The sequence below is a fragment of the Boleophthalmus pectinirostris genome, unplaced genomic scaffold, assembly GCF_026225935.1.
Source record: "Boleophthalmus pectinirostris isolate CB_2022bp ecotype Guang Dong unplaced genomic scaffold, ASM2622593v1 HiC_scaffold_14, whole genome shotgun sequence".
Lineage (NCBI taxonomy): Eukaryota > Metazoa > Chordata > Actinopteri > Gobiiformes > Gobiidae > Boleophthalmus > Boleophthalmus pectinirostris.
In genome coordinates, this window is record NW_026571047.1 from 10171542 (window position 1) to 10190667 (window position 19126).

The 19126-nt window shown below is 37.9% G+C and overlaps 1 protein-coding gene across 2 annotated transcripts in view; it reads left to right on the forward strand.

Moving 5' to 3' along the window:
- snx29 (sorting nexin 29) overlaps window positions 1–19126 on the forward strand; it is a 255528-nt gene that overhangs the window by 39554 nt on the left and 196848 nt on the right. For both annotated transcript variants that reach the window (XR_008631735.1, XM_020924162.2), the window contains exon 14: window positions 3349–3428. Coding sequence is in view for 1 of the 2 variants with exons in the window: in XM_020924162.2 (XP_020779821.1) it covers window positions 3349–3428 (80 nt within the window). In the remaining variant the exon portion in view is untranslated. The remainder of the gene's footprint in view (window positions 1–3348; window positions 3429–19126) is intronic.

The following is a 19126-nucleotide window of genomic DNA, read 5'->3' on the forward strand; positions in this document are numbered from 1 at the left end:
AGATAAGAATCAGGTTTTAGACCTTAACACCTCTAATTGTATAACTCCCAGATTAGTTTAATGCCAAATTGTGAAACATTCCAGGCAAAGCCAATATCAAGCATATGTACTCCTCACTAGAAAAGTGTGAATGTCTCCACCACTCTTATTTCCTGTTTACATTTGTCCTTTCAAATAATATCTATACAGTACAGAAAATGCATGTCAATAATAGGTACATATTTTTCATTCTGTTTTAATAATATACCACTCTATTTTACAATATTTCAATTTTAATTTACCAGTGATAGTTACATAATTATTTTGTCCTTCATTGTATTGATTTAGTAGCAATAATTTTATACAAAGCAACTGAATAATTCCCTCTGTGGATCAATAAATTCTTATTCTTATGTAGGTGGTGTACTTTGACAAAACTTTGACATATTTTTGGAGTTAAACAAGTTTCTCATTGCGATCAGGTTAACTTGGTCATACTGAGTGAAATTTGTCCTCTGTATTTGACCATTCTTCAGTTCTTCTGCATTCACATGTGTAGAAAAACTGTCCTCTTGCTTTGAGCCCCCTCCAAAAATATTTATTTTTTATATTGTTTAACATTTTCCCATGATTGTGATGACACAGGTAGAGGTCTTTGTCTTTTTTTCAAGGCCATAAATCATTGCCAGACTTATGAGCATTTTTTGCCATCAGAACACCTTCATTACTGCTATGTGCTTATGTCGGGGGGCATGTTGTCAATAGATAGTGGCGCAGCCTGATGGAAGGTAATGTGTATTTTTGATACATGGTCATTATTTTAAGTTTCATTCAGCATTCACCCCTACTAAAGATGTGTGTAAACAAAGCCAAGTTACTTCCATAGACTGTATATATAAATGGACATAACTAACCCTCTAACTTTTGCGTTCCATAATAGGAAGTGAACATGGGGGCGCTTTCGGCTCCATCAACTCCAAATGACGTTACCCCTCTCTCTGTAACTGCTGCAGTGAGCGTCGTCCTTTTGGTCTTAAAATGTAACGTGTGGTCTTGTTCATATTAACCCCCCTACATGATCCTGATGTTTTTATTTCTTAATTTTGCCAGTAAATAAACTCCTATTCCAAATATGGAAACTCTGTTCCAAATTCGCTCCTATAAGTGCGCTGTGAGCTTCATTTGACTGGATGATGTCACACTCCCTTAGTTCACTTTTTTATACAGTCTATGGTTACTTCTCAAGCAAATGTACTTCTTTCGAACAATTAATACATATTATTTTGTAACATCAATATATTTTTTATTCAATTATTTACTTTTTAATATGTATCTTATATCATTAATTACATGGCGATGTAAATGAATGTTGGATGGATGTCCGTGGTGAGTAAGTGAGTCATTAAAAGGTTAGCTTGCAAACACTGTGGCCCTTACGTAACCTTTGTAATACTCTTTTCTATTCCGTTTATCTGGATATCTGCAAATGCTCCGTCACTGCTATTGGCTGTAACCAAAAGATAGCTTTACGATGTCCGGATGGTCGCGTGGAATCGGCGAGTTTTCTGAGCGCGAATGGTTGGGTTTTGACAGTGAATAAGGCCAGATAAGCAGACAGCTGAAAAGTCTCTGCTTCAAAGAGAGGGCGGGGGGGTTTTAGAGGGAGACAATGGGAGTTAAATGTAAGTGACAACTGCTTGAAGCTACAATAGGCTCATGATTTGTGTGGACAGAGTTTAAAAGTTCACAGGATGACTGAGAATACACAGGTTGTTTTAAGTCCATGACAAAAATGTAAAAAAAAAAAAAAATCATTGTAATTTGTGGATGCTCAATACATATCGACATTGAATCATCATCACTGTTTATTGACACAATGATCAAATCCCAAAGGCTGCACTTACTTAGATCAGACTTTAACTCTATCTCTAACTTTAACTTATCTCTAACTTTTCACACCGAGAGTCGCCAAAGAAAACATCTATTCTAAGCTTAAACCAGGTATATATTACTTCCACTGGAGTTCTAAACAAGAGCTGTCCAAATATGGCCTGAAGGAACTCGCATGCCACCAATGGTACCGTATTTTCCGAGTTATTGGGCGCGCTCTTAAGCCTCCAACCCCATCAAAAAACTAATGCACACCCCACAATCCAGAGCGCCCTATACACGAATCCACTCAAGTGTCCCAGTACGACTTCAGTAAACTACAAAGCCGCACCACCTGCAGCGCACACAAACATGCACTGAGCAGACAGCGAAAAACACGAGGAACTGAACGGAGGAACGAACTGATAAAGTGAGTGCAATGTGCCACTTCTAGCCACAACTGAACAACTGAGTCACTGCGAGCACGCCAACAATCCAGCGGTCCCAGACAGCACCCTCCCTACACGCCACAACTGAACAAAGCCGAGAGTCACCGTGAATGCGCCAAACAAAGTTCAACTGACCCATCTAACTGTTGTGTTTCGTTTAAAGTCCGGTGCGGTTTATTTCTGAAAAAAGTTTGAAAATAGACCATTCTATGACAGTGCACCTTATAATCCAGAGCGCCTAATAGTGCATGCACCACAGTTTGAGAAATATGGACTTGGATAATAGAATGTCCTCTACAAAGAACAAAATATTTTAGATTTATATTCTGTATTATTGTAGAAACCTGCTTTGAAATGCATGGGATTCTTGTATTAGTTTATCAGTTCATATTTCAGTCTTCTCTGAAATGTTGACACTAAATTTGTTTACAATGTGCACTTTGAACTGAATCCTACTTTTATAGAGATAAATGGCAAAAAAAAAAAAATAAAATAAATTGTAGTATAGTATAGTGAAAGTATATGAAGTGGAGCACTTCTTGTATTAACACATGACATTACAAAATGGATGTGTTTTCCATTTGAGAGAAGAGCTTAATTATGCAGGATTTGTGTGTTGAACATGTGTGAACAACTCCAGGTATATTTTTGATGAGGAAATGACATTATAACATAGATCAGAAAAGGGCCCTTTATACTAGTGTGCAACTTCTAAAACAGAAATATCGAATGGATTTTAATGTGCCCTTTAATATCTCCCTTAGTTTCACTGTAGTCTTTCCTAGAACTGCGAATTCCCCGCACAGTCAGATCAACCATGCATGAACCCTTCCAATTTGTATCTAACATTTTCAGACACGCACTTATTATCATCTGACCACAATATTTATTTCCAACACTTTGTTTAAGCTCTCAAAACACTCACTATCTCGTCTGCAGCTCTCAGTCAGGGCGACCCGGTAAACATCTCCAGCTCCACAAATCTGATTCTAATAATGCCAGAGAATGCCATGGGTGTCTTTTGTTTAAGGCGTTGTGTTTGTGTTCGCAGGGAAAACGAGGTGCTCAAAGTCCAGCTCAAGAAGTACGTGGGAGCTGTACAGATGCTGAAGAGAGAAGGAAGCAGTGATGGTAAGTGAAGTCTTGATTTCTAAGTTTAAACTAAAGATACTGCAGATTGAAATGGTGTATTGTGCTGTATTTTTGGCTAGAGCTACTACTCAGCGTATTCCCTCATTTATCCAGGAACAGTCCAAGGTAGAGAAAGTCATCTGGACTCTCTTAAGTCTCACTTATGCTTCATTTTCGCTCTTAAACAGATCATTGCATTCCATGCGTCGTAAACTTCACTGTATTTACACATCCAAATGTTTCTAATGCGGTGTTCTCTTAAACCGCCAGAGGAAGGTAAAAGTCAGTTTGAGAATTGACCGTTGACGAAATAGTGCAACAAATAAACAAGCATGGCAGCGCCCACGGCAGTTTTTAGATCACAGCTGTTGGAAAAGAGTCAACAAAATGAGGTGAGGGAGGTGTTTATTTGTTTTGCAGCTGGTTCTAGTCACTTTTTAAAAATATTGGGCTGTGATCACTACTCCCCAGTGTTTAGCACATTTACTGCTCCGTTGTTATGGTTCCACAAGATCTGAGGAGCCAAATGACGGACAGAACAACACAGTAGACGTCAGAAGCCTCTATACGTATATGTATGTGTCTTGAAGGTAGAGCACAAATGAGCCTTTAGGGCAGGAATAATGTATGTTTGGGCAGTATAAATACTCCTTCGGCCAGTACCTTTTTAAATGAAAATGACATCCGGATAGCAGTTGAAATGTCTCAGTTTCAAAAACACTTGACTACCTTTGAAACCTTTTCTGCCATACTGGAAATGTGTTGTTTTAGCCCTTTAGCTCAGACTGCACCTGGTCCAGCTGCTGCTCCAGCGTGGGACTGGTCTTTGAAGGCTTCACACACGAGACCATGTGTTTGTGCGATAACTATTTATTTATTAAGGGAAAACGGCTGTGGTGGCTGCGGTTGCGCCAGCGTCCGGCAAAAATGGAATCCAAAAAAAGCGCCACCTCCAGACTGCACATGTGCGCTCTGAGCTTCTCTCATTACTTGTAATTCTACAGAATACTTGCAGCCACCGGACCAGAGCTGCACCGTGTGCAGTCTGAGCGCAGGGTTAGGAATGTAATGCAAATTGCTATAACACTTTTTTAGATGTGATCACTGTGTTATTTTGATGTGGGTAGTCCTCATACAAAACTCTTGAATGGCAGCTGCTATCATGATACCTGTGAATAACAAGGTTCCCAGACAATACTTCTGAAAATGTTCTGAAAAAAGTCAAACACTGCCTGTTCTTGCTATTTTTATTTATTTATTTATTTTTGTACCCACTGAAATTTAGATGTAGTCGTGGTTTATCCTTGTCAAGTCCAGGTTAAGCTCCAAAAATAATTGTGACAATTTTTAAACAATTTTTTGACAATTTTAGACAAGTTAGAGCAGTGTCAACAACTATCTAAACCTTAAGTTTTAGCAGCTCACTTGTTCTGACTTCTATGTCCTTCTGTGGAAAGAGAAGACAGTTTTTTACTTTCTTAGCAAACACTGCCAGCTTTGTTATTTGAAATCTTGTCTTTTATTACCCTTGAGAAGTGTAGTCTTGTGTAATCTCGATTTTAAGGAAGTAATACCTTTCTGTTTTGGTTTTCTCCAGTTTTAAGGTGCCATGTGGGAATTCTGGCACAGAATCTGTTGAAAATGGCACATGTCTATTTCTTCTGCTCCTGGTTTTAAGGACTTCCACGCTAATTGCCAGTTTCTCTCCTGCGCTAACAAAAATCCTGTGATGTTGTGTGGCCTTGATCCCAGAATTTTGCAGTGAACGCTTTGGTTTTGTAAGGACGTGTGTAGCAAATTCTTGTACTTTTCACCTAAGCTACAACTCGTGTTTCTGAAAATACTTTTTTTTTTTTTTTACAATTCTGCAGGGGCTCATTTTTGGTACAAAGAATGAAAGTTTCTTTTAAAAGAAAGCTATTATGCTGCTCTGTCGTACAAGCAAAAGTTATCTGCTCAAATGGACTGACAATATAATGTGCTATTGTCATGGGATGTTGTTTGTTATTTTACGGCTAAGAATTACACTATCATAATACTAAAAACTGATTAAAAAAACTGGAAAAAGCTAGCAAAAAATAATTAGTTTAAACACTAAATTTCAATTCACAAAGTTATTAGAATTGGACAAAAACTTTCTTTCCAGTATTCAACATTTGTGTTTATTTTGATACAGCACTATATTATACATCAAATTAAAACAAAAATGACATTCCTTTTTAAGTTTAACGTTTTTTGTCAATAGTAATTTATTTATGTAAATGGGATTTTCATGACTTATTAACTAATTTCACATTCAAAAATACTAAATTGAGATTGATATACTGTAAGATTAAACTTAATGTAACATAAGAAATTCTTGCAACATTAGGGAGTGACCTCAATTGTAGTAATACGTTAGAACTACAGTCTTGCTTGAGTTTTGCTATCACAGTAAAGCAACTTCCTGACAATCTAAATATAAAACATTTTATTATTAGATGCAAACAGCACACAGCAGTCATATTTTAACCGAAAGAGCTGCTTATACAATATATCTGAACTGGGGTTTGACACTTTGCTTATATACATGGGCCTGATTAAAGCATTAACAAAGATATTTCTTGAGAGCTTTAAGCTATGTAAAAATGCTGTTGCCTCATCAAAAATATAACTGGAGATACCTTTTGTTTCATTTACACAGTTAAGTAATCATGGTTTATTAGTTTGTCTACATCTCCAAAGCTCAAAATGCTCTGTTCCACCTTGTGATCTCATGAAGTGGTAGTTGTTTTCAAGTTAACAACTACCTCCTTTTACCTTTAGGACAGCAGTGATTGGCAATTCCAGGACTGAAATTATCCAAATGATTCTAGTGAAGGTGTATGGAATTTAAAAACAAGAAAACATGATAACATAGATCAGAAAACAGTATAATATAAGCCCTTTGACTGTTGGGCAAGTTACTTCAAAATTGTAATGTAATGTCATTTCAAAGTAATTTGTTACATCACAATATTACTGCATTTAAAATGTAAGACATTACACGACTATTACTTTTAAGTGAGTGAAAATGCTGTATATACGAACTGAACCAGGACTAAACCAGGATTAAGCCAGGTCTTAAACAGAACTAAACCAAGAGTAATCCATGTCTAAACCAGGACTAATCTCGGACTAGGACGTGGAATCTAGCTCATGGAGCAGTGTTTCTGCAAAACGTGATCGGGTTAGCTCCGTGAATTTGTATGAAAAAAAAAAAGATAAACCCACCACTTCAATCCAGATTAAAAATACATTGTAATGCGTGTTACTGACATTTATACTGAGAAAAATACTACAATTTTTTTCCCTGTAATGCCTTACATTTCTGCGTTACAGCAAAAACCAATGTATTACAGTAATTTGTAACTTTTATAACGCATTACTCCCAACACTGGGCCCTTTAACTCCTAACCTAAACCCTTCATTAAGTAGTTACTAGGGATGTAACAATAATCAAAATATCGTGATATTGTATCGTCAAAAGTCTCACAATAATATCGTGGGCTGTCACAGCATATCGAATTAAGCAACCAAGCAAGTAAGCAAGTTTTATAGTAGCAACAGCGTATAAACATCAGGAACTACATATCCCATGATTCATTTCAGCTCAGACAACATGAAGTAATATGTTTTTTACTTGAATTCCTGGGATTATGATGGAAATAATTCACAACAAAATCTTGTGAAGCTATTTTAAAAGCAAAAAAGTGTCCTGTTTATAATTGTTTTACCCTCTCCAAAATATCGCAGTAAATATCGTACCGTGAGATGCATATTGTGATAATATTGAATACTGAGAGATTTGGATATCCCTAGAAGTTACTAATCCTGAACCATTTTTAATAAACTATGTTCATTACGAATTTCCTTTGTTGTTCTTGCTTTGGTAAGGCCAATTAACTATACCTCTACATTTCTTTTTCATGCTTTTTTTTCTTGACTTCAGTTGTTAACTCCCGTGCACCTTTCACCTACCCCTGTTTAACACACCCTACATGGCACTCTCTCATCTCACTCTTCTGATAATTACCTCCTGTCACACATTCTACCTGACATCTCCTGAAGACAAGACGGCACCTCATTCCACACCGTCTTTCCCACGCTTTGCAAAAAACCTACACCACCAGGAAATAGCCACATCCCGCTGTTCCAATCAAAGCCCCTCATAGCGTTATCATTCCCCATCACTGTTGACATTTCCACTCGTCATCGCTTAGACCTTCCCCGATTTTCCCCTCTCCTCCTTTTTTGTCTCCGTCGTTTCTTGACAGGCGTAGTAATTCCTATGCGCAGCTCCCGTCTAAATGATTTCATCCCAGTTTTTCGCTCCGCTCTTCGGTTCGCTAATGATGTGCGTAGATGCTCGGCGCTTTGAAGTACAGACATTCCCGGCAGTATGGGGACATGGGATAATGGCGGAGGACAAATCTGGGATGGGGGATACCAGTCTTTATGTGCTGTCAGCGGATATGTTGGAAGTCTTGTGATAGCGCGAAGACGTGAGCTTCACCAAAGGAGCAACTAGGAGCAATTGTGTCGTATCCCGTGTGTGCAAATAATTCTACTGCTGTTCAGTGCTGGAAGAAATATTACATTTGGTTTCTTGGAGATGCATTGTGTAACTTTTCTGGTGGAGGGTCTGTCAGATGTTTACTCCATGGAGATGTCTGGAATGTTCCACAGTATGGTATTAAATCTTCCTATCTTCATGGACCCCGCTCACAGTCAGAATGTGTGTTTTTCTAGGTATTTTTGAGCTATAAAACACCTGTAATTGAATACATGTAAGGTAGAGCTGTTTAAAGTCATACTGTGGAACATTCCAGACAGAGAAATGATAAATCCATTGAAACAAGCAGGTGACGGACAGCCTGATTCATCAATAATATCGTGGACCATCACAATATATTGAATTACAAGTCTCTTTGCTTAAATTAAGAGTTATGGTGCAGCAACAGCAAAAAAAAAAAAAAAACAGAGAGAACTACATAGACCATGATCCTTTGCTCCATTTCAGTGTAAACTACATGAAGAAATAACAGTTGAAAGCACTTTTAAGTCTTAATTCTTTGGATTAAGTCTTGTCAAGGCATTTTAAGAAGAAAAAGAAGCATATTCACAGTTTTAGCTGTTTAGCCTCCACAAAAATATCACAATAAATATCCTACAGTGAGATGTATATTGTGAAAATATCGTACTGTTATATTGTTACACCCCTAGCTTTAAATCTTCGATCTTGGGAATCGTTGCCAACACAGAATATATGGCTCTTCGCTGATTGGCTTGCGGCCAAACTCGCACTTCCAGGGTTTTTGAGAACCGTCTAGTGTATTCCGATTCCTGACCTGATGTACCCTCCACCAAAAAGTTACACAATGCACCTTTAGGTAAAAGAACAGGTACCGGAGCAAAAAGATACTCAAGTAAAACAGCCCTACAAAGGCAGAACGCCGCAACATCATGTTTGGTCAAATATGAGTTAATGTCATTTTGGGGGTATTTGAGACCTCCTTTATCATGTGAATAAATATCATGAGCCAGTTTGATTGTTTTAACGAGAAAATAAAGGGCTGTGACAACCGTAACATCCAATACCATATGAGAAACCATGGCAGAATGGCGTAACAGGTATTTTTCTCAGTTTCACACAATGGCAAGTTAAGGTCTTTTGCCTTTGTAAGTATCACTTGAAAAAATAAAGTAAAAGTATTAAAACACCCATTTAAAAATGCACTTAAAGAGTAAGAAGTTAAAGTATTTCACGCAGATTTTGAGGTCTTATAAGGCTTCAAATGTAGTAATTTTGATCAAGATTTGTGGTGAATTTTGTTCAGTAGAAACAATTTAATCAGTACTTATTTCCAGCTGTTTTTCCTTGTATAATATAATAGTTTGCACAAATTACAAACACGTAAAAAAATAACTCCCCAGACCTTTCAGCAAGTCAATAATAAAAAAAATGCTTTTACTTATCAATCCAGTTACTTTAAGTACAGTACAATACATTTATTAACTATTAAAGTAATGTATGTAAGTACTGCATAGTAATGTTCCACCACTGCTGCTGTTACGATTTAATACACTGGTTAAAGCTTTACTTGATTATTAAGTGTACTATTTTGAACTATTGCGTTATCCTATACTTATCCTAAAACATATTTATTTAAAGTGTCCATATTACACTATTTTCTGATTCATATTGTTTCCTCATCAGAAACATACCTGGAGTTGTATTTTGTTTCAATCACACATGTTTAAACAGATGCCCTTCCAGTCTCAACCAGAACAAAATCCGTTCAGCGATATGTTAGTGACTTGATAGTGAAGACTGAATGTGAAACTGGGGGAGAGTTTGTATTTTTGGCCATGGTACGATATTGTTAAAACATTACTGGATTCAAATCATCCTCAAACAGTGTTGTTCTCCATCACCTATATGATTTTGTTTTCATAACGATCTCCCTCTTGTATTTCTCCCACTCCTCTGTCTCTTGTCAACTCTACTGACATTCCACTAAAGACATTTGTGCTTCCCTTCCTAGAGCAGCGGTAATTATTGTCCCCTCTGTGTTTCCATCGATCTGCGCTGGTTCCCCTTCTGCCTGTATTTAATGGCCCCAAACCTTTGATTAATGTGCCTCACTGGGATCTATTTTGTACACTCCTTTATACAGTCACACATTACACTCTGTTTATATTGTTATGAGCTTTTAAACATGCTTTTGAGTTCCTTTGCTTTGGCGTTTCATATTTTAGGACTTAAAAGCTTCAGTGCTCCCCATATTGAGATTTGGTGCAATGGGGAAAAACTAGTAAGTTAATTAAAGGTGCACTGTGTAACTTTTTGGTTGGAGGTCCGTCACCTGCTTGTTTCTATGGAGATGTCATTGCTCTGCCTGGAATGTTCCACAGTATGACATTAAACAACTCTATCTTACATTCATTCAATTACAGGCAATAACTCAACAACTGTGAATGGGGTTGCTTCTCCACAGACCTGACCTGTAACATGGTCTGGTTTGGTCTCCATGAAGATAGAAAGGTTTAATGCAATACTATGAAACATTCCAGACAAAGCAATAACATTTCCACCGAGAAGCGTATTTGACGGATCCTCCATCATGCACCATTAGGAATCTGCCCAGATATGTTAATTTAAGCATGCAAGAACACAATTTGATGGCAGAAATGTTTAGTCTAGCAATGATTTTTAGACTTAAAGGGACAGCTCGGAATGTCTGTGTTGATAGAATAATGTTTGCAATAAAACTAACCTTGCATCGCATGAATCGTCGTATGTTTAGGGACTATTTTCTCATGTATCAGTCCACCGCTGACAAGCTTTCTATCAGGAAGTACAACTCGCTGTTGGTGCTCTGACATAAATCCTTCAAATGCAAGGTTGGTTTAACTTCTAAAATTATTATATCAATACAGACATTCACATTGACAGTCTTGCGTAATAATAGTTTTGCTTCGGGTGTTTTGTGGAGTGGGTGAGACTGTTTTTAGTGGCAGGCTAACTATGGCCATTGACATGCACTAGCCTAGCACTAGTGATCTCTGCAAATACAAAGACTGGATGGAATATTTTAAAAAGTGTCTCCACACGTCTCCAACACTCTGGCTCACTAGGAAATAAGGCCCTATGTCCAAAATTCCGAACTGTCCCTTTGAAACCTGTGCAGGGTTTCTACTTGTGACATAACAATCGTGGAAAATTGTGTATTTACTGAGGCTAAATCTATATTTTTGTACAGTGAAAAGTATTCAAAATGGTACCTACAGCCAGGAAATACCTTTATCATAACTCCTAACCTCTTAAATAAGTTGTTAGTAACCTTGTATTATTCTACTACTAGGTTTTCTTTTTTTAGTCAAAGGGCCCATATTATACTATTTTCTGCTGTATGTTATAATGTTGTTTCCTCATTAAAATCATACCTGGAGTTGTGTTTTGTTTCATTCGCACATGTTGAACAGAAAAACCCTGCATATTAAGATTGTGTTCTTCTCTCAAACAGAAATCACCTTGTGTGGAAGTGCTCTGTTTTACTGAACTCCATACACCTTCACTACAATCATTTGCATAATTTCAACCCTGGATTTGCCAATCTCTAGTACATACAAGGTTAATGGTGGCTGTTAACTTGAAAACTACTTCTTCATGACATCACAAGGTGGAAAAAGAGTGTTTGGTACTTTGGAGCTGTAGACAGACTACAGACTAATAATGCAGGATTACTCAAACTTGTGTGAATGAAAAAATGTTTTTGAGGAGGTAACACCATTATAACATGGCTTAAAGCTCACAAGAGTCAATTTTGCGTAATGTAGGACCGTTTAATTATCTTTTCATACTTTATTAAGGCTACTTGAAGTGTTGACGCATATGTAAAATGTAACCACTTATGCTGCGGAAACTGTATTGTAATTGGCCTGCATGACTGGTGATTATGGGTTAGCTGTGGTATAATTTTAATCAGAGAAGTGTTCAACAACAATAACATTTCACAGAGGATTACAGAAACCGGCATGAATAAACTGAAATACAGCTCCAGGTATGTTTTTGATGAGGGAACAATGTTATATTATGGCCAAAAAAGGCAATTTAGCATAATTTGTCCTTTAAATACCCTATTATTTTGATGCTTCCATACTTTGTTGCATTTGCTGTTTTTGTATAGGAGCTGCTGATTTAGTGCAAACCTCCTGGGAGCCAATGCTGTTTTTTCACACGCACAAATAAATCCGCTTTTGTTTGTTTCCCCCCGGGTTCCACAAAATCCTTCAAGCTCTCAACATTGTACGCCATATTTTTCATTATTACACGCTGCCTGGGAAAGTATAACAGCGGAAATAACTCGAGTATGTTTTCTTATGCGTATACAGGATTCAATATAAAGGCAAGAAGAATGGTGTGAAGCCTAGGGTTAACGCTGTGAGTAGTACTTCACGTAAATGGGACATATTATGCTTAGAAATGTGCTAATACTTAAATAGGATTTTCCACACATGAGCCGTCTCTAAGTACACATAACATGCTGTGCGTTATGTAATCCCTCCCATCGGTTTGTTATGTTTTTGTCCAGTCGGATTCGTTCATTTGTTGTAATTACATTTGACTGTTGATTTTCATTCTGCAGTTTCTCAGAAGAAGGCTAAACTAGGAAAACTCTTCTGCAAGAAAAAGACATTAATTTAAAACTATAATAGCCGTATAAGTAACTACGTACTGTTTGACAAATAGATCTGTGGATGATTTAAATTTGTTTTGTCCCTGCAGTATTACATTACATTAATGCTTCTAATATTAAACCATGACAGAGAAACATGGTTTAATTTGAACTGTGAGGCCCTGCCACTAAACAAAATAAACCTTCCTGTTTTAGAATGGTCTATTGTAATGAATGTAAGACCACATGATGATGTTAAAGGTGCACTGCGCAACTTTTAAGGAGGAGGGTCCGCTATGGAGATGTTATTGCTTTCCCTGGAATGTTCCATGTTATGACTTAAACATATCCATCTAGCATTTATTCATTATGGGTGTTTATACTGGTCAAAAACACAATATTTTTTTTCTGTGAATAGGGGTGACTCTCCACAGAGCTGAACTGTAATGTGGTGTGGTGCTGTAACCTGTTTGTCTCCCTCGTGACAGATACTGTAGGTTTAATCTATACTGTGGAACATTCCAGACAAAGCAATAACATTTCCATGGAGACAAACAGGTGGCGGACGACTTTTATTTTGTGTTGGAAAAAAAAAAAAAGTTTGTAGTTTTTGCTACCGCCTACTAACTCAAATGTTGAACCATAACAGAGGAATGGCCCACCTCGATTGTCACAAGCTCCTCTTTCCATATGGTTCTCATCCAAGATTTTTTCAGCAATATATATTTTTTTTATTTATTTATTTATTTTATTGGTATTAACAGCATTCAGCATGGTTAATGTATATGAAAATGTACAAGGTACCGTATTTTTCGGACTGTAAGTCGCTCTGGAGAATAAGTCAGACCAGCCAAAAAATGCGCAATGAAGAAGAAAAAAACATATATAAGTTGCCGACATTTTATTTCGAAAGGCAAGTTCTAGTAATAACAATAGAACAGAGAACAACAGACTGTTAACGTCACATATGAATAGTTCTTCAGGTAACTATAGCATAAATAACAGAACAGAACAAGTTTATGAAACTCTCTATCTCACGTCAAATCACTAAATCCATTGAATTCTTCATCCTCGGTGTCACTTATGAGCAACTCCGTGACCTCCGGAGGTAAACAGAGCGCTGCATCCTCTTCTGCGTCAGACTCCGTATCAGTTCCCATGCCTCTTCTGCCGTCAGACTCAGCATAAGTTCCAGTTAGAAATATTCCATCCTTTCAGAATCCAGACAGAATGGTTTCGGTTGTTACTGAAGTCCAGGCTTTGTCGATCCATCCAGTGACTTCCAGGAAAGTTGCATGGCGCATCCTCCCAGTTGCCATGAAGCTGTATGTCAGGGAATTTACCCCGACCTCAAATATTAAAGAACACGCCAGGGACACAGTGGTTGGTTTTACTTGCGCAAGGAGTAGAAGAGAGCTGCCTGTCTCATCCTAACTGAAGCTCTCTTCTCTCCAACGTCCTTTTATTGTAGAGCACACAATTATCATACAGTAGGTTACTTTAAATACAGTACCTATTGTTCACATGTTATCTCATGACTGACAAGCTTCCACTGACACAGCCCCCATTATACACAGGTTTCACATTCCAGGTGGTAGATAGCCTCTAGCAATTCCCCAGAGTTCTGTGTTAACCTCCTGATGTTTACCATTACTATTTGTTTCTCCCGGTACATTATCTTTAATGAGTCAGCTGGTGCATCAGCAAGATCACCTGATACAGCTTGAGCACAACAAAACAAGTAAAACAAAAAGCCAATGTTGATAACTTATACTACATCATGATTACCTTTACATGAGAAATGCTTATAACATAAAAATTCTCTAACACTGTGTTCTTCATTCGCTCGTTCTGCCAGTCCCTCACAAGTTTCTCGCTCACTCCAAACTTTCTTTCTGCTGCTCCATTACCATTTTCAGCTGAATATTTCACTACTTGCAGCAGGACAGCAGCTTTTTCTGTAGGAGTAATAGGAATAGCAGATACTGACACACAAGCCTAGAGCGCCCTCTCGCGGCTGTCAGTGTGTAATTTTTTATATATAAGTCACACCGGAGTATAAGTTGCAGGAAACACCCAAACCATGAAAAAAAGTGCGACTTATAGTCTGAAAAATAAGTATATGAGAGCACATTTTTAAAAGGACACCCACAAAGCAGTCCTTACCTTATAAATTGGGCTTATAACATTTAGTAACACAGAAATTAAATCATTTTTGTTACTTACTAACCTACGGCTACTTAAGTTTTCTCCATTCATTTATATATATATTTTATTTGACTTCCCCATAAAACTTGGACAGTTTTCAATTGATAGTTCCACCTTTCTCCTAAGCTCGCTGGAAATTCAGAGCGCCAATAACAGATAATATTGACTTACTATGTAGCACTACTTTTCTGGCTGTTTTTCCCTGAAGCAAGAAAACATTGATCTTATTGTTAATTTACAATGCTTACCTTAAATTTGGGTAGTTAACTGAGTATAATTGCTTATGTTGCAGAACAGAAGCTAAACCAAATAGTTTTTTCCTATTGATATCCGAAAGGGGTTCCCCAAGGATCGGTTTAATGGTCCACTGAATTTTGACAGACAGCTTTTCCCACAGGCGCGTTTGCAGTGGGGAATACTTACACACCTACCTACTACTATTTTTTTGTTAGATAGCTTTCCACATCAGGTTGAAATTGGTGTATGCTTGTGTGTATATATGAGATTGCCCTGCCAGTGGCGATGTAGAGACCGGCAGTTATTAACCTCTTTAAGTGCCAGCTACGTGCGCTAAAGACACTCACCGAGATCGATGTGGGGTCAAAGTTCAGCTGAGGTGAGGATGGGATTGCGGTTGCTCGCATTCCTGCCATCGACTCTGGGATATTTCTATTTTTCAACACTTCTGTATGTGAATGTTGTTATTGCAGAGCAGTGATGAATTTAATGAGACAGGAAATCATAAAAACATGGCTCCCATAGATCTCTTGACCTTGTGACCCGGATTTCTTCTAGATCCAGCAACAAATGTATGTTTTTCTTCAGGTGACTCACTCCAAAATTGAAAACCAACCTAAAAAAATCATAAAGGTTATTGGAATACATATTGTGCAAAATGAGGTACTGTAGGTACAATATGTGGATGTGGAGATACTGGGATGGTTGTCTTTTTAAAACGTAATGCAGATCTTGTGTTTGCTCATTTTAAAATTCAATAAAAAGTCTGGTAAAATTGAATTGAATAGTACCACCATGCAGCTTATATAGTGCTTCATATTCTTATTTATATTAGCAATCAGATCTGGGTACCACTTCATGATAAAATAAAAAATGATCTTTTTCAGATTTTGACTGTCTTAAAAAACGAAAAAAATAGAACTAGTTAATTTTAAGCTTTTAAGTTTGCAGTGGTCCAAACTTATTCCTCCTGCATTCAGGGCATCCTATTTATTCAGCACAATGAGTTTACAAGCACTTTTCACAACAACTCCGATACCATTGCTTCGTTTTACTACAACGGTGAAGTTAACAGCAAGTAGCATGCTAATGCACACTTCCTGATTATCAGCCTATGCAATACTGTACATCTATACTGATGTGAGGACCGTAAATCAGTTGGTGAGTGTTTGTCTAATATCTGAAGGTTGGACAATTGAGTTTTGGTCTCTACATAAACATCATTGGCAGAGCAATCAGATCCACTGGTCCACAGGCTGGAGGTGATTCCATCTCCTAGAGATGAATACTGTTGCTGTGTCCTTGGGCAAGACACTTAACCCGCCTTGCCCACAGTGTTTGCGTACACTAATGTATGAGTGTGTGTGTGAATGGGTGTGTGGTTCCTTTTCTTTGAGAGCCTTTAAGGTGAGAAAGCGCTATATAAAAATCTGAGCATTTCCTGGGGCAAGACAACTTTTGTTCAAGTACATGCAGAAAAATCTGATGCAGGGCCTTTAATTAGTCTTAATGAAACATTAGTTAAGACTTTGCTCATGCTTTATTAAGGCAAAGTGGAATGTAGTTATTCTAATGTAATATGTAAAACTAATTACTGGCTATACTCAGAGAAGTGTTCAACAATAATCCGTGAAGTGCACTTGATTTAACAAATGCTCTCTCTGACTGATCTGCGTGCATTTCTCTTCCTGACAGACGACATCGCAGAGGGCTCGCGCATCACCCACCTGTGTCACCCTTTCAGACTGAACGACTGCTTTTGATTAATTCTCCCTTCGCCCGTCGCCATGTCCACATTTAATCCCCCCATAAATAAATCCGGCGTGGACAGCAGCTTATTCATCTCCAATATAAGGAAACGGATTACACAGCCGTTTAGGAGCCAATAAGATGAGCTAGCTCTACACTGGCTTCGCCACCGGGCTAATGAGTCAATGAGCGCATTTGTCATTGCAGCCTGAGCTAATAGGTGAGCAGGGCGCCTTCATTGCACTCCAGTGAAATCTTACTCAAACTCATATGCTCAGCTCAGGGGTCTAGTATTTTATATGTGAGAATGCACTTTAAAGGGGCACCATGTACGTTTTTAGTTGGAGGTTCTGAAAACTTCTTTTACCCATTTTTTCCTGGATTGATCCACAAAATTAGCCCGATTCATCAGCCAGTTTCACTTCGTGGAAACTGCCTGACCTTGTAAAATTCGTTCGCACCACGGTAGGCAGGTACTTTTTTAATTTAACCAATTGCTGCTATTTGGTCGTGATGTATGTAATGCACCGCTAACAGGGCTAACTGGTATATTACGCTTTTCCCATACCCCGCAAGAAGAAGGGCAATAATGTCTTTCCCCTTGATAAAATTCACCAAACATTCTCTTTCTTCCGGCTTTAAATCCTCGATCTCAGGAATCGTTGCCAACATGGAATATATTTGTCTTCCCTGATTGGCTGGTGCTCGAACTCGCACTAATGGGATTTTTGTGAACCATCTAGTGTATTCCAATTCCTGATCTAGTTACTGGAGAAAAATGAAATTGAGTGGATGCAATAGGTGGCGCCAGCCTGGCTACCACAAAGGAGCAACTTCTGTCTAGATCAGCATGTGACTTCACCAAAGTTTTTTTTTTTTTTTGACATGATACAGATATCCAGTATTTGGCCTTCTGATATTTTAAGGTGCACTAGTAAGTTTTTGGTTTGGGGTCCATCAGCTGCTCTGTCTGGAATGTTCCACAGTATGACATTAAAGAACTCTACCTTACATTTATTCAATTATATGTGGAAAAACAGGCATTTTGACTGTAAGTAGGATTGTCTCTCCACAGATCTGGCCTGTAACTTGGTCTGGTTTGGTCTCCATAAAGATAGAAAGGTTTAATACCATACTATGAAATATTCCAGACAAAGCAATAACATCTCCATGGAGAAAAGCATTTGACGGATCCTCCATGAGAAAAGTTACACAATGCACCTTTAAGTTGAAGTAAAGATCACAAATTAACTTTTCTATTATGTACAAATAATAACATAATAATAATAACAACAAAAGGTATTTTACTGGAATATAAAATGAATTGTTACATGCTTGTGTAAACATATTTCAGATGACATCACAAGATTCTATAGCCCAGTAATATCTAACACATATTGTTTTAATGCTGATTTTTGTTCTGAGTCTAGTTACCAATAAAAATGATCTGGTTCAAGATTTGTGCATTTACCTTTTGGATATTTTATAGCAAAGTACAATGTAAACAACAGAGAATCTGAAAACCACCACTGTCCATTTTAACTCATGAGTCTGTTCAAGAAGAGTGCAGAAAATATCTGTACTGAGCATCGGTATTGAGTATCGTTATCATCCGACACTAATATGGAAGCACTAGCTCTACACAAGCTTTGCCGTTGGTCTAATGAGTGAATGAGCACCTTTGGGTGCTTTCATTGCACTACAGTGAGATCTTAGTGGAACTCATATGCACAGCTCAGCCTCAGTCAGGCCTTGGGGGGAGCGCACAAGTCCTATGGTCATATATTCTGCTACTGAATCGTGGTTGCCAAGCTAGCAGATGTGCACACTGCCACAGAATGGACTTTGATTACTCGTGAAGTGATGTGTGGGCAATTTGAGCGGTAAAGCAGGTCAGTCAGGTACTTATTAGAGGGAGTGATGTAAGCCTGGTGTTAAAGGTGCATTGTGTAACTATTATGGTGGAGGGTCTGTCAAATGCTTTTCTATTATGTTATGTTATTGCTTTGTCTGGAATGTTTCGCAGTGTGGGATTAAACCTTTCTATCTTCATGGAGACCAATCCAGACCAAGTTACAAGTCAGATCTGTGGAGAGGGGCGAACCTGCTTATAGTCAGAATGCCATAATGTCTAATGTCATAATGTCATAATGTCATGCCTTAATGTTATACTGTGGAACATTCCAGGCAGAGCAATGACATATCCATAGAAACAAGCAGGTGAACCCCAATAGAAAAGTTACAAAGTGCACCTTTTAGGTAGTGGTTTTGTTTTGTTTTTTATGCAGTATATGTAGAAAGAAC